This window comes from Heptranchias perlo, chromosome 41, assembly GCF_035084215.1.
Source record: "Heptranchias perlo isolate sHepPer1 chromosome 41, sHepPer1.hap1, whole genome shotgun sequence".
NCBI lineage: Eukaryota > Metazoa > Chordata > Chondrichthyes > Hexanchiformes > Hexanchidae > Heptranchias > Heptranchias perlo.
In genome coordinates, this window is record NC_090365.1 from 605306 (window position 1) to 621008 (window position 15703).

The 15703-nt window shown below is 47.9% G+C and overlaps 1 protein-coding gene across 1 annotated transcript in view; it reads left to right on the forward strand.

The window, feature by feature from the left end:
- Window positions 1-3128: 3128 nt before the first annotated feature.
- The window catches only part of LOC137305890 (RNA-binding protein Nova-1-like), a 123687-nt gene continuing 111112 nt past the window's right edge, over window positions 3129-15703 (forward strand). The window contains exon 1 of the mRNA XM_067974827.1: window positions 3129-3459. Coding sequence (XP_067830928.1) covers window positions 3342-3459 — 118 coding nt within the window. The 5' untranslated portion in view covers window positions 3129-3341. The remainder of the gene's footprint in view (window positions 3460-15703) is intronic.

The window sequence follows — 15703 nt, forward strand, 5'->3', positions numbered from 1 at the left end:
CAGGATTCTCACCGACTGAACTTCCACCTCTGGGAAACCAGGCATTGTTCACAAAGCCTTTCAAGGATTCTCCCGTCTGCCTTCTCCCCGACCGTCTCCCCACCCCCACAGGCAGCCTCCTGCCCGCAGCCCCCCCTCTCCCCCAACCCCGGCCTCTGCCGAGACTGAACAGATGGGACGTACTTAGAATAACAATGGTGTTTACTGTGGACGCGCTGAGCAAACCGCTGCCCCGATTGTGTCTTGCAAATTTTCAAACTAAGCTCTCGACTAGAAGGTCACAGCGAATGCCATCTGCTTCACCGTGCCGCTCGGGGTCACAGTTCACCGTTCCCACTGGATCCACTGACCCGACACTGACCTTAAAACGGCCCCGACCGCGACTAGGCCTCATTCGGAGCCTACGTCTTCGAGACTTGAAAGATTCAGCGTGGCCCTGTCAGTTCGAGGGCTGCATCGTAGAGGCAGAATATGCCCACTTTGCCATTGCCCCCGGTTTATGCCCCCATCGGACGGTGGCAGTGCCTGGTTACAATCGGTCACTGTGCCCTAATCGGGGCGGGGGATAGTCAGACAGGGTCTTTGCTCCTCATTGCTCTCCACTGATTCCTTCTGGCGATGTCCTGTGTGTGTGTGACTGTTGGGTGAGCAAGGGGTCGAGTTTGACTGTGAAAACCCGCCTTCCAGGCTCACGGTAAAGAATGACAATTTGGGTGCAAAAGGGACTATAGAGCTGGTGCAACCAAATCACAACCAGATTCCAGCCAGTAACTCTCTCCCGGGTATCTGTTATTCTATATATAAACCCCCCGAACCCCTCGATTAGATTCTAGTCTGTAACTCACTCCCGGGTATCTGTTATTCTATATATAAACCCCCTGAACCCCTCGATTAGATTCCAGTCTGTAACTCACTCCCGGGTATCTGTTATTCTATATATAAACCCCCCGAACCCCTCGATTAGATTCCAGTCTGTAACTCACTCCCGGGTATCTGTTATTCTATATATAAACCCCCCGAACCCCTCGATTAGATTCCAGTCTGTAACTCACTCCCGGGTATCTGTTATTCTATATATAAACACCCCGAACCCCTCGATTAGATTCCAGCCTGTAACTCTACTTTCTTTCCCCCCATGGTTGAGAGGGCAGTCAGACAATCTGCTCTCAGACCTCTGCCAACGATGCAAAGCAAATCTGTAAGACATGCACGAGAGGCCCGAGGGCAAGTCTCCCTTGGGTGCAGCTGCGCTGCAGGTTCACTGGGTGAATGTACTGCCTGGTGTTGGTTGTGAGTCAGGCAGGAGAGGAAGGCCTCAGGTTCGATTGCCAACTGGCTCACTGATGTCCGCTTAGGAAGGGAGCCTGCCAGACCTACACGTGACTCCAGTCCCACAATATGTGGTTGACTCTGAATGCCCTCTGAAGCATCTCCAACATCCCTTTCCTCTCCAAAGTTCTTGAACATGTTGTGGTCTCCCAAATCCCGCAACTCGATGTTTGAACCCTTCCAATGCCACAAGCACTGAAACGGCCCTTATCAAAGTCACAAATGATATCCTCTGTGACTGTGACCGTGGTAAACTATCCCTCCTCATCCTTCTCAACCTGTCTGCAGCCTGTCACACATTGACCACACCATCCTCCTCCAATGTCCCTTCTCCATTGTCCAGCTGGGTGGGACTGCGATCTCCTGGTTCCATTCTTATCTATCCAGTCGTAGTCAGAGAATCTCCTCCAATGGCTTCTCTTCCCGCTCCCTCAACGTTACCTCTGGAGTCCCCCGAGGATCTATCCTTGGCCCCCTCCTATTTCTCATCTACGGGCTGCCCCTCAGCGACATCATCCGAAAACACGTCAGGTTCCACATGTACACTGATGATACCCAGCTCTACCCCACCACCACCTCCCTCGACCCCTCCACTGTCTCTCATTTGTCACATTGTTTGTCCGACATCCAGTACTGGATGAGCTGAAATTTCCTCCAACTAAATATTGGGAAGACTGAAGCCGCTGTCTTTGTTCCCCACCACAAACTCCGTTCCCTGGCCCCCGACTCCATCCCTCTCCCCGGCCACTGTCTGAGGCTGAACCAGACCCTGAGATGAGCTTCTGACCCCATATCCGCTCCATCACCAAGACCGCCTACATCCAACTCAGTAACATCGCCCGTCTCCACCCCCGCCTCAGCTCATCTGCTGCTGAAACCCTCATCCATGCCTTTGTTACCTCCAGACTGGACTATTCCAATGCTCTCCTGGCCGGTCTCCCGTCTTCCACCCTCCATAAACTTGAGCTCATCCAAAACTCTGCTGCCCGTTTCCCAACTCGCACCAAGTCCGGTTCTCCCATCACCCCCTGTGCTCGCTGACCTACACTGGCTCCCGGTCTGGCAACGCCTCAATTTTAAAATTCTCATCCTTGTTTTCAAATCCCTCCATGGCCCTCGCCCCTTCCCTATCTCTGTAACCTCCTCCAGCCCCTACAACCGTCTGAGATCTCTGCGCTCCTCCAATCCTGGCCTCTTGCACATCTCCCGATTTCCATCACTCCACCATTGGCGGCCGTGCCTTCAGCTGCCTGGGCCCCAAGCTCTGGAATTTCCTCCCTAAACCTCTCTGCCTCTCTCTCCTCTTTTAAGATGCTCCTTAAAACCTACCCCTTTGACCAAGCTTTTGGTCACCTGTCCTAATATCTCCTTATGTGTCTCGGTGTCAAATTATGTTTGATAATCGCTCCTGTGAAGCACCCTGGGACATTTTACTACGTTAAAGGCGCTATATAAATGCAAGTTGTTGTTTGCTGTTGTCGAAGTCACTCAGTTGCCACCACCTGCTCAGGGCAACTCGGGATGGGCAGTAAACGCAGCCAGGCCGGCCTTGCCCACGTCCCGAGAGCCAATAAACGGTCCTCATCACCCCCCGGGCTGGCGATCCGTTCGCCCTGGAGTGGGGGGGGGAAAGAGGGAAAACTGGAATGTGAAGGTTGACCCTGATCACATGACGATGGGGCCGGCTTCAGAGGAGGGGGAGCGACGAGTGGGCGGGGCCTACCCTCGTCACGTGGCCTGAGCCGGCTCTCGATGACGTAATGGGCGCTTGATGTGTTTCAATGTGAGCGCAAAGCTCGCTCGAATATCGCGGGGTGCGGACTGTCTGATCCTCGGCTCAGCGCTGCTGCAGCACTCGCTCCCACTGCCTGCAGACTCCACTCCCCCCTCCCCAAAAATACACCCAGATAACCAGTCTCCCCCCACCCCCCTCCCCCCCCCGGAGAACACAGCCCAGCAAAGGGGAACATTAAACCCGCAGCTCACTGACCCCCTCACACCTTGTTGTAAAGATGATGGCCCCGATGCAGCAGAATGGGACTCACATAGACCTCGACCCCCCAGACTCGAGGAAAAGACCACTCGAAGCGCCCATCGAGGCCGGCAGCACAAAGCGGACTAACACAGGAGGTGAGCAGCATGAGGGGGGAGCCGGGGGTCTGTGGCCGAATGACAGCTCCGAGAATCGCTCTGCCGCAAACCGTTATAAATAAATGGGAGCCCCGAATATTAACAATCCAAGAAATGAGAGAGGGAAAAACTAGTGACATTCAGTCAGCTCCAGACTGTGATTGGAAGCGAGTCCTGACTGTGCAATGGATTTCTCATTGTGTGCTGTTGAGTTTAAAGTTTTATTTATTTGTTTATTCGCGGTCTGGACATGTAAATGAACGAGAGCCGAGTATTGCCCGAGTTTCCCCCTTTCCCCCTTTCCCCCTCCCCCCGGGTAGTTGTTGTGAGATCGACCCCCGTTAACCGGTTACCGACAATCCGCTCAGCACCATCTTAGAGCGAATATCTTTCAAACTGACACCGTTCTATTCTTTTAGTGCAAACCCTCACTAAATGATTCGATATCGGGTACAAATCCAGGAATGTGAATCCAGCATTGCTCCCCAGCGAGCGACTGTCCAGAAATATTGATATTTAAAAAAAAACCCTGCAGATTTGTATTTATTTTTTTTTTAAATGCAGATTTCCCCTTTCTGGAGCCGCAGGTTTTGTGATTTCAAACCGATGCTTTTATTTAATATAAAAAAATGACGAGAATTGTCTTATATGAGAGAAAATAAATTGTTGGTGCGTGAAAATTAGAATGCAGAACACGTTGGAGACGGTCTGTAGGTGGAAAGAAGCTGATAGTTAGATTGTTGATTGGACCCTCGCAGAGTGCATTTAAATCGTGCTTGTGGCTGGAATCAGGAAATTCGGATAATGAGAGTGAATGAAGAGGTGATTGGATATACTGCAGCTCGGATCAGAGAAATATGCTTGCACCAGGTAGGGTTTATGCAGAAAATCCGCTGTGATTTTTCTATTTGATACGGTGCGGTATATTTCAGCTGGTGCGGTGAAGGATTTAGAAAAGAGAGGGAGTTAACAGACTGGTACCTTCTCGCAATCCCCTTTATTCAGCACTGATGTGACCAACCCTTAATAAAACCCTTTGATCTTCAATCTTCTCTCTCTGAAGGACCATTTTTTTTTAAAAAATCTTATTAATGAGTTTTCTTTTGTTTTTTAAAGAAGAAATATCAATTTGAATATTTCAGTAATATGCCTTTATTCTACAGTATTGATGTATGTTTGAGTTATTAACATTGCATTTAAATCCTGATTTAATTTTCCAAAATTGTATTTGGTGCAAAGATAGACAGAAAACCATAGGAAATAAATAATTCTAATAGTAATTAGTTCATCTTCAAATTAATAGTTCTGTTAAAATTGCAATTAAATGGACATGGTGAGAGGAGAGATTTGATGGGGATGCGGAAAAGGTGATTTGAATGGCGGATTTTTCAGTGTCGGTGTTAGGCGTCTTTTTTTAATATATAATATTGAAGAAATCGAGGGCTGGAAGCAAGGTTTTAAAGCAGTGCCCAATATATCTCGAGTGATGTTGCTGCGTTAGAATTGGAGCTGTTTTTTTTAATGTTCCTTTAATCGGGAAGTGACATCAATTGAGGCTGAAGCCTTAAACCTGACTTGGGTACCAGATGTGGTGTGCAGGGCTGAGAGATGCTGCTGTGAGTTTCAATCTCTGGCAAATGTTGATGGAATCGAAGAAAAATGCTTTGTCGAGATGTTTTATTTTCGCCCCTTTTCTGTCTCTCTCCAAAGTTACACGTCTTTCATCCACCCACTCACCATTTGCATTGGCTATTGCCTGCCGAGCAGGTTGGTGCACTCCTCGATATGTCTGCAGGCAGTGCCAGTGCTGCTCCCAGGCTGATCCAACATTTAGTGTCCTTGTTTGATATGGGATGGGTCTCTTTCCCTCTCTTCCACCCCCCGCCCTTCAGCCCCCAGGTAATTGGCCATTGGAAGTGAAGTTCAGAAAGGAACGTGAATAGAGAGCGAGGGGCACTCTGGGTTTCACCCCGTGGCCCGGATTGATGGGCTGAAAGTGCCCTCTGCCAACTGGTAGGATCCCATCTCAGACCACTTCTTTGTGGACTTGGGGCCCACAGCACAACACTGCCCATGTTGGCCGTTTTGAAGACTGCAGTAGAGATTGTGGTGTCCTCGAGAGGCTGCCACCATGTTGGAGGACATCTCTGTCCTGTAAAACGCAGGTACATTGCATGCTCCTGTGATGAAGGTGCTTTGGGAGCCAATGTGAACTCACAATGGCAGTCGCAACTGACTAAAAAAGAAGGGAGTAAGTGAAGAGAGGAGAGGAGCCATGTGACCCTATTCAGAGGGTGAGCGGCCAGCCTCACTTCTTTATCTTCCACTGCTCACCCCTCCTCTATTGAAAGCCATGACTACTTGTTGGGGTTTATGGGTAGTGGTAGCCATCCTATAGCTTGTCCATAGAATCATTCAGCACAGAAGGAGGCCATTCGGCCCATTGTGCCTGTGCCGGCTCTTTCCCTATGGCTCTGTAAATGTTTTCCCTTCGAGTATTTATTCAATTCCCTTTTGAAAGTTATTATTGAATCTGCTTCCACCGCCCTTTCAGGCAGCGCATTCCAGAATTTATCCAATTCCTTGTGTAATTGGATAAATTCTTGAAAAAAAACATTTGCAGGGCTATGGGGAAAGAGCGGGGGAGTGGGACTAATTGGATAGTTCTTTCAAAGAGCCGGCACAGGCACGATGGGCTGAATGGCCTCCTTTGGTGCTATAAGATTCTCTGATTCGATGTGTTGGCCTTGACGGGAGTGTCAGAAGCCTGTTCAACTGTAGAGAGGGGAACCAGTCGTCACATTCAATCTGATGCTGACCTCACTTGGGGTGCACTTTCCAGCAGACGTTACTGGGTGGTGATCAGGGCTAGGAACCCGAGTGGATTTTCCATCTCCCTCGTCCAGGGAGGCCCTGTGCCCCATCGCTGCTCCAGCTGAGATCAGCTAACTCTGCACATCCTGATCAAACCTGGGGCTTTATTGACTGTGATCCCACAACCCTCCGAGATCTCTCCAATTCCGGCCTCTTGGGCATCCCCGATTTCCATCACTCCACCATTGGCGGCCGTGCCTTCAGCTGCCTAGGCCCTAAGCTCTGGAATTCCCTCCCTAAATCACGTGGTTTGGTTGAGGCAAATAGCAGTGATGCATTGAAGGGGAAAGCTAGTTAAGCACATGAGGGAGGAAGGAACAGAAGGATATGCTGATAGGGTGAGATGAAGAGGCTCAGGTGGTGCGTAAACACTGGCACAGACCAGTTGGGCCGAATGGCCTGTTTCTGTGCTGTAGATTATAATTCAATGTAATGTACAACCTCTCCGCCTCTCTCCTCCTTTTAAGACGCTCCTTAAAACCTCCCTCTTTGATCAAGCTTTTGGTCAAGCTTATGTTGATTAAGCCCCTGTGAAGCACCTTGGGACGTTTTACTCCATTAAAGTTGCTATATAAATGCAATTTATTGTTGTATGTTTTCGAACAACACTAGTTAGCGCCTTTACATATGAAGCTTTTAATTGCGTTACCACGTCTCATGCTATCCCAAAGTATTTCCCGTACAAAGAATCATTTTTGAAGTGCAGCCACTGGTGCTATTTTCTGCCGATGTTACTTGAGGGAGAATATTGACCCGGGAACCAGGAGATCTCCCCCCCCCACCCCCCCCCCCCTGCTCATGGGAGGGAGAATATTGACCTGGGAACCAGGAGATTGCCCCCCTGCTCGTGGGATCTTTCAATGGCCATTGGTTCAGGACCGAGGTTTAGATAGTGGAGCTTAGCCTGATGGCGCTCTAGTGGTTGTGCTTTTGGCTCTCGGACCTTAGCAGAAGTCCTACGGTGGTCTCGGTAAGAGTGCGTTTCACCAATTGGCCCTCTGGATGGAACTGCTGGAATAGAACGGGGTGGTCCACTGGGGGAAGATGGAGTTGGGGAGATCCCAAAGTAAGATTGACCATGATGGTGATGGGGTGGGGGGAGAAACTATGGTTGGTGCCCATCTCGTCCAAATCAGAATGGGCAGCAGCCAGTGGGGCAGCGGGCAAGGTCCAAATGAAATGCTTCACATGGGGACAAAAAAAATCCTGGAAGGGACTATTACTGAAATGGAAAGAAAATGAAAGAGATCTTAGTGTCTTGATTGACAATAAATTGAAGCGATCGCAACAATGCTCGGTGGCAGTCAGTGAAGCAAATCAGATTTGGGGATGTATTTAAAGGTCAATATTGAGCTGTAATAGTGAGGTAATGCTGCCACTTTATAAATCACTGGTGTGACCGCACTTCGAATACTGGGTACAGCTCTGGTCGTACACAGTACTAAAAGGATATTGCAGCTATTGAAAGGATACAGAAGAGAGCAACCAGAATGATTGAGGGGATGGAGGGATTGGATTACGAGGAGTGATTATGTGAATTGGGCATGTTTTCACTGGAAAAGAGAAGGTTGAGAGGTGATCTGATTGCCGTTTTTAAGATTCTAAAGGGACCAGATAATGTCGACCATGACAAGCTGTTTCATCTTGTCCAGAGCAGGAGAGCCAGAGGACACGGCCTACACTTGGGGATAAATTCAAAACTAATCTGCAGAAACAATATTTCAGTGAGCGAGTGGCCGATCTATGGAACAGGCTCCTGAGGGAGATGGTGGGAACGGTTAGTATTGATTCATTCAAATGCAAATTAGAAAGATTTCTTTCAGAAAATAACATTTTGGGATCCAATATATGAGTAATTTGAGATCTGACAGGTGGAAGTGTAACAGGCCTGGGAGGAACAGGTGACTTTAGACCTGTGGTTCCCAAATCTCTCCACCTCTGGGGGTTTCCCTCGCCTCATGTCTGGGTCTGTTGTAGACTCATTGATGGAGATCACATGGGATTAACTCACATCAAGTCCCATTCGCCCATCACCCCTGTGCTCGTGCCTTCGTTGGGAGAAGAATTTGCATCTAACTAGCAAGGGATTTTTTAAAAAAACTTTGCAATTTTAAAATTCTCATCCTTGTTTTCAAATCCCTCCAGGGCCTCGCCCCTCCCTATCTCTGTAACCTCCTCCAACCCTACAACCCTCCGAGATCTCTGCACTCCTCCAATTCTGACTGCTTGCACATCCCTGATTTTAATCGCTCCACCATTGGTGGCCGTGCCTTCAGCTGCCTGAATCCTAAGCTCTGGAATTCCCTCCCTAAACCTCTCCACCTCTCTCCTCCTTTTAAGATGCTACTTTAAAACCTACCTCTTTGACCAAGCTTTTGGTCACCTGTCCTAATATCTCTGTGGCTCGGTGTCAACTTTTGTGTGATAATTGCTCCTGTGAAGTGCCTTGGGACGTTTTACTACGTTAAAGGCACTATATAAATGCAAGTTGTTGTTACATAGAATGTACAGCACAGAAACAGGCCATTCGGCCCAACAGGTCTATGCTGGTGTTTATGCTCCACACGAGCCTCCTCCCTCCCCTCTTCTTCTCACCCTATCAGCATATCCTTCTATTCCTTTCTCCCTCATGTGTTTATCGAGCTTCCCCTTAAATGTATCTACACTATTCACCTCAACTACTCCTTGTGGGAGTGAGTTCCACATTCTCACCACTCTCTGGGTAAAGAAGTTTCTCCTGAATTCCCGATTGGATTTATTAGTGACTATCTTATATTTATGACCCCTAGTTCTGGTCTCCTCCACGAGTGAAAACATCTTCTCTACGTCTACCCTATCGAACCCTTTCATAACCTTAAAGACCTCGATCAGGTCACCCCTCAGCCTTCTCTTTTCTAGAGGGAAAAAAAGCCCGATCCTGTTTAATCAATCCTGATCATTATAACCTCTCAGTTTGATTGCTATGATTAGTTAACAGCTCCATTATTGTATCATCCAACTATCAGGGTGGGAGAGAATGAACTAGATGGACTATTGGTCTTTTTGCTTCTAGCAATTCTTATGAAAAAGCCGGCGCTGTAGCGACTGACCTAACTTGCATTTTAGTACGCATCACATCTCTCCGTGTATCCCAAAGTATTTCACATACCAACGAATCATTTGGAAGTGCAGCCACTGTTGCTATGGAAATACACATGGTGGCCATTTTATGCACAGTAAGGTCCCACAAACAGCAGTGAGGTAAATGACCAGTTGAACTATTTTCTGCTGATATTAGTGGAGGTAGAATATTAACCCAGGTACCAAGATACCTCCCCCTGCTCTCCTTCAAATAGCACAGTGGGATCTTTTAACAGCTACTGGTTCAGGTCCAAGGCTTATCGTCTGATCTGAAGGAGGGCACCTCTGACAGTGCAGCACTCCCTGGCGTGTCAGCTGAGAGCCAGAGCTCAAAGCCGGGGCCTTCTGACTCGGATTTGTGCTATCAACTGAGCCAAGCTGACACATTAATGGAGTAAGGGGTGGGGGGTGAGGGGTGGGGGGTGGAAAGAGGTCAGAAAGACATCCAACTAAAACTTCCCACAAAGAAACTCCTGAAATATCAAAGCAGGGTCAATCACCAATTCATATACCATCGAGTCGAACCAAGGTCTGAACAAGCTGCTTTATGTTGAGGTACCCAGTAGGATGGAATCAATGGGCTAATTCTTATTCCTATCATCTGGTCTTCTTTCTCCCCCACCCCCCCAAACCCTCCGTTATCTCCCCATCTCTTCTGAAAGGTGCTGACTCTTTGCTGGGATATGTTTCCATAGCTCCAATGGCCCTCTGATATCTCCCCCGAGCAGTCATTCTTCACGTCTGGGACTTGACGATGAGTGTCAGCAGGATGTGTAATTATGGGGACGCCACAAACAAGCCACATTTTTCCCTCGCACATTGTCCATACACGGGTGTTTCTCAGTAAGAGTCACTGGTCAGCAATCAGGAGCGTCTGACTTATCCCTCTCTTAGCCAAGAGGTGCTGAGGCCAGTTGTAGCCCTCGCCCTCGCCCCCTGCCCCCTGCCCCCTGCCCCCCAACCCCATCACTGCTCCAGTTGAGATCAGGTAGACCATCATCGACTGGAGATCAATCCAAGCACTTTCCTGGGCCGATGGGTGTTCATTTCTCACTGCTGTAACCAGCTGGGCCATTGGGGAGCTCTGAGCGACTGAGAGTATTTGCTTGGGACCCACTCCCAGGCCTGTGCCAGTGGTCCAAAGCAGCCAGCCTTCAGAGAGTGACATGCTCAGCCCATCCCTCGCTGGGGATTCCCTGACAACCGGTGTGCATCTCTGCGAGAGTAACTGGGGTGGACAGTGGACTTGTTCTCTCCTCCTTTGGAGGTTGAGTTGACATATGATGTTTTCCAGAAGATTCTGACAACATATGGAGGGGTAAATTCCTACTCATGGGGGAAACAACGTGTTTTGTTGTACAGAGCCTTGTTCAGACCCATCTGGAGATCTGCGTTCAATTCTGGGCACCGCATCTCAGGAAGGATATATTGGCCTTGGAGGGGGTGCAGCACAGATTCACCAGAATGATACCGGGGCTAAAGTTGTAGGCTTCACACCAATGAAAACAATTTCTGTTCGTGCTATCTGGCTTACTGAGTGTTTCCAGCATTTTCTGTTTTTATTTCAGACTTGGAGTATCTGCGGTATTTTGTTTTTTGCATTTAACTAGAGCCGTTAACATAGAAAAATGTCCCCCAGTGCTTAAGCACTCAATGGAAATAATCATTGCAGGAGCTGAGAAATAGATTCTTTCTCTGCTCTTTTGCACCATGTCAGCAACAAGCACTCCTCGGTACAGGGTTAGATACAGAGTAAAGCTCCCTCTACACTGTCCCATCAAACACTCCCAGGGCAGGTACAGGGTTAGATACAGAGTAAAGCTCCCTCTACACTGTCCCATCGTTTGTCATACCCCAGTGGGAGAAGAGTAGCCCTCACTGTGGCAATCTGACATTTTCATTTCACACAATTGTGCCTGAGTGAGATCAGGCAGCCACTAATGATTTAGGTGCGGTTTCATGGATTGAGTATGTCAGGTTGAATTTTACAGGTTAGTACTCCAGCACACAGCTCCTTGGGACAGAAGCACACGTTAGGGATTGACTGAAAAACACCTGAAGGATTGAAGAATCAGTCAGTGTGCCTGGTCCATGGGCCCTACAATGTACTGTCCAAGAGTTCCCAATGCTGCACTGCCTCTGAAGCTTTGTACTGGGGAGTGCAAACCATTCAAATTACCCCATGAGTTTTGTAACGTATATATTGCATGTGGAGAATATTCTTTACTCAAAGACTGGAACTCCCACATGGAGTTGTTGAGGTGAAATAGCACAGATGTATTGAAGGGGAAGCTGGATAAGCACGAGAGAGAAAGGAACAGAAGGTTATGCTGATGGTGTGAGATGAAGAGGCCCATGTGAAGCATGAATACTGGCACAGACCAGTTGGGCCGAATGGCCTGTTTCTGTGCTGTAAATTCGATGTAATTCTTTGTAATGTACAACAATTAAGCAGAATTATCTTTTTGTAACATGAAGTGATGGTGGATTTCAATTACACCCATATAGACTGGTGACAGAGTGGCTGGAGATGGTGTAAAGTTTCCTGCTGTTTCGAGCTCCCATTGTTTGCACACTTGTGGGCATGTTCTAAAAATAATTGCAATTGACTTGGCTGTGCTCCGAACTGTGGCTTTGGGAGGAAGTGCAGAATCTATTGTTTTACACGGGTCCCAATGAGTTTTGCCTCATTCATTATAAACAACCTGGGTTTCTCAATGAGTAATTGCATGATGTCAGCCTGTGGGGAGGGGTTTGATCCTATGGATTCCATACTGTGAGAGTGAACGGGAAGAGATTTAATCCATTGGGATTGTATACAATGGGAGTGAATGGGAAGGGGTTTGGTCCCTTGGGATTGTATACAATGGGAGGGAATGGGAAGGAGCTTACTGTGTTTAGAATTCTGTGTTGGTGACCGAGTTACCTATTGATCTGGGTGAGCACCACATGAGACCAGACCGCACCGCACCAAACACCACCAGGATATCCCCCCTAAAGCGAGGGGTCCAACATTGACATTGGAATGATCCACTTTCAAATTTGCCAAAATGTCTAAAAATATTTTACTTTATAAAAAAAAATTTCTGGCAATCCTGAAATCCTGCACCGATCGCCTTTGGTGCCTGTTCAGGGAATGTAGTTGCTGGGACAACAATGATTCAAACCACCTCCCTGAAAAGAGGTTTAATGCAGTGAGCAGCCTTTTGGAGGTGGGGATGGGGTGGTGATGAGAATTGAAAATTTGAGGGGAAGTTAAGGAAAGGAAACCTTTGTCATCTGATCAATAATCCATCTCACCCCAAGCCTCGAACATCTCTCTCTGCATCACAATCTTTTGCGTCTTTCTCCATTTTGTTGGTATCACTTCTCCTGAACTCCATGTCTATTCCTCTCCCCCACATTCTCGTTGCATTGAAATCTCCTACTCTAACTCAACAGGGGGGGTGGGGTCATTTTAACCCTAATCTGGAAAACTCTCCCCCAAGAAGCTGTTGAGGCTGGGGGTCAATTGAAAATTTCCAAACTGAGATTGATCGATTTTTGTTGGGTGAGGGGATTAAGGATTACAGAACCAAGGCAGGTGGGTGGGGTTAAGATACAGATCAGCCATGATCTAATTGAGTGGGGGAACAGGCTCGAGGGGCTGAATGGCCGCCTCCTGTTACTGTATAGCCTGCCCGGATGGGATACTGACGGGGCCGGGCCTGCCACTCATTTTATACCTGGCCTGATTTTTACCCTCCATCTGAAGTCAACAAAGTAAAATTGGGGTTGAGTCTAAAGCGGACAGGCGACTCAAACCCATTGGTTTCCTGCTGGGTTAAAATTACCGTCTCCGTCTCCTGGCCCCCGCCCCCCCAACCACATCTTTTCCCAAGACGTCATTATTGTGGATCTCCGCACCTCCCTCCATCATCCTCTCCTCCTGCAAACCACATGCTTTCAATTAGCCCCCACTTCCCGGAGGATCTTACCTTCTCCCCCATCCCGTCCGGTCTCCATGATGTCCTGCGTAGCGTCCGAGGCTACAGATTTCCAGTTTCCGTGGAAAGGTGGAAGGATTAACGGAATATCACTCCTAAAACATTGGCGGAAGTCCTGTATTATTATTATTACGGAATTTGATCCATTCAGGCACCTGAAGCCAGCGGATGTAATGTGGGAAGAATTGCAGAGCACGATCCCTAAAACTTTGGCTTAAAAAAAATGAATCCTGTGGAATTAAGAACTGAATTTAACTATTCGGTGCAACAGTGACACTATCAACAACAACAACCTGCATTTATATAGCGCCTTTAACATAGTAAAACGTCCCAAGGTGCTTCACAGGAGCGATTATCAGACAAAATTTGACACCGAGCCACATAAGGAGATATATAAGGTGACCAAAAGCTTGGTCAAAGAGGGAGGTTTTAAGGAGGAGAGAGAGGCGGAGAGGTTTAGGGAGGGAATTCCAGAGCTTAGGGCCCAGGCAGCTGAAGGCACGGCCGCCAATGGTGGAGCGATGGAAATCGGGGATGCGCAAGAGGCCAGAATTGGAGGAACGCAGAGATCTCTGAGAGTTGTGGGGCTGGAGGGGGTGAGAGAGAGAGAGAGAGAGAGAGAGAGAGGGAGGGAGGGAGATAGATAGACCTTGTCTCCGTTTCTTAATTCAATAAACTGACAGAACATAACACAGCACTCAGCTGCCCAGCCGTACACTTCTGCGAGGGTTGGTAGTGTTGCATTCATAAATACCTCCAATAAAGTTTTGAGACAGCCACAGTGGCAGTGTCAGAGAGTTTGCGTGGTCTAATTGCATTAATATTTTATTAACTGAGTCATTTCATTGTAAACACTAACCATATTAGAAAATCAATTTAATAATTGATTATTTCCATTTTTCTTGTGATGTGATAAAGGTTGAGGGTGAGTGCTGAACAGCCCTGAGGGAAAGCACGCAGCCTTTTATATTATGGAATTATTAACTACAGTTCACGGCCGGGGCTGTGCACCATTGGCCATCAAGGAATATATTATAATCCCCAAAAGCTTTAAACTGGTGACATTACTGTCTGCCCAATAACGATTCCCATAGAGGAGAGTGGGGGAGAGGGGTTGGTTTATTGCTCTGTGGATGCAAATTGTTTCCGATGAACTTAAGTTTATCTTAAAGTTTTTAAGATGATCTTAAGATTGTCTGAAACCATTTGCATCCGTTGCACAGTTTGTAAGTGCTTTGCCTGGTATAGTACTGACCCTTACAGACAAGGAAAGCACCAGGTTTCATCCCCAGCCTTTGTCCAACTTCCTGTCCAAAATTAAGATCTGGGTAAGTCCTAACAACGTTGATTTAAAACAAAAGTTACCCTCTTTGTCTCCTGCCCGCACCTTCGTACCTCAAAGCAAAATCTCGACTTCATTTCCCACATCCTATCCGTTCCCAAGACTGCCGCCTTCCACCTCTGAGATATTGGCTGCCTGTGCCCCTACCTCTCGTCTACTGCTACCGACACCCCAAGTCACCACCTCGAGCCTGCTCCAAGTTCTCCCGGCTGGGCGCTCTGTCTCCACCCTCCAAAAACTTCAGGTGTCACCCATGGCTCAGTGTTATCTCTCACCTGAGTCAGAAGGTCGTGGGTTCAGGTCCCATTCCAGAGACCTGAGCGCAAAATTGAGGCTGACACTCCCAGTGCAGTACTGAGGGAGGGCTGCACTGTCGGAGGTGCCGTCTTTCGGATGAGACGTTAAACCGAGGCCCTGTCCGTCCCCTCAAGTGGATGTAAAAGATCCCACGGCTCTATTTGAAGAAGTGCAGGGGAGTTCTCCCCGGTGTCCTGGCCAATATTTATCCCTCAACCAACATCACTAAAATACAGATTATCTGGTCATTTATCACGTTGCTGTTTGTGGGATCTTGCTGTGTGCTATTTGGCTGCCGTGTTTCCTACATTACAACAGTGACTTCACTTCAAAAAGTGCTTCATTGTGAAGTGTTTTGGGATGTCCTGAGGTCATGAAAGGTGCTGTAGAAATGCAAGTTCTTCCTAACTTGTCTAGAATGTCATAACCTGCAACCTCTCTCTCAAAAGTCCTGCACTCCCTTCAGACTGTCCTCATCAAGTTAATACTGGCTTCTCTCATCCCAACAGAGCATAGTCCAACTCATCGATTTATAAGACCCGCATCCTTGTGTTCAAACCTTCCACGGTCTTTCCCCACCTGACATCCATGATCTCCTCCAGCCATACACCCCCACCCCACTCCT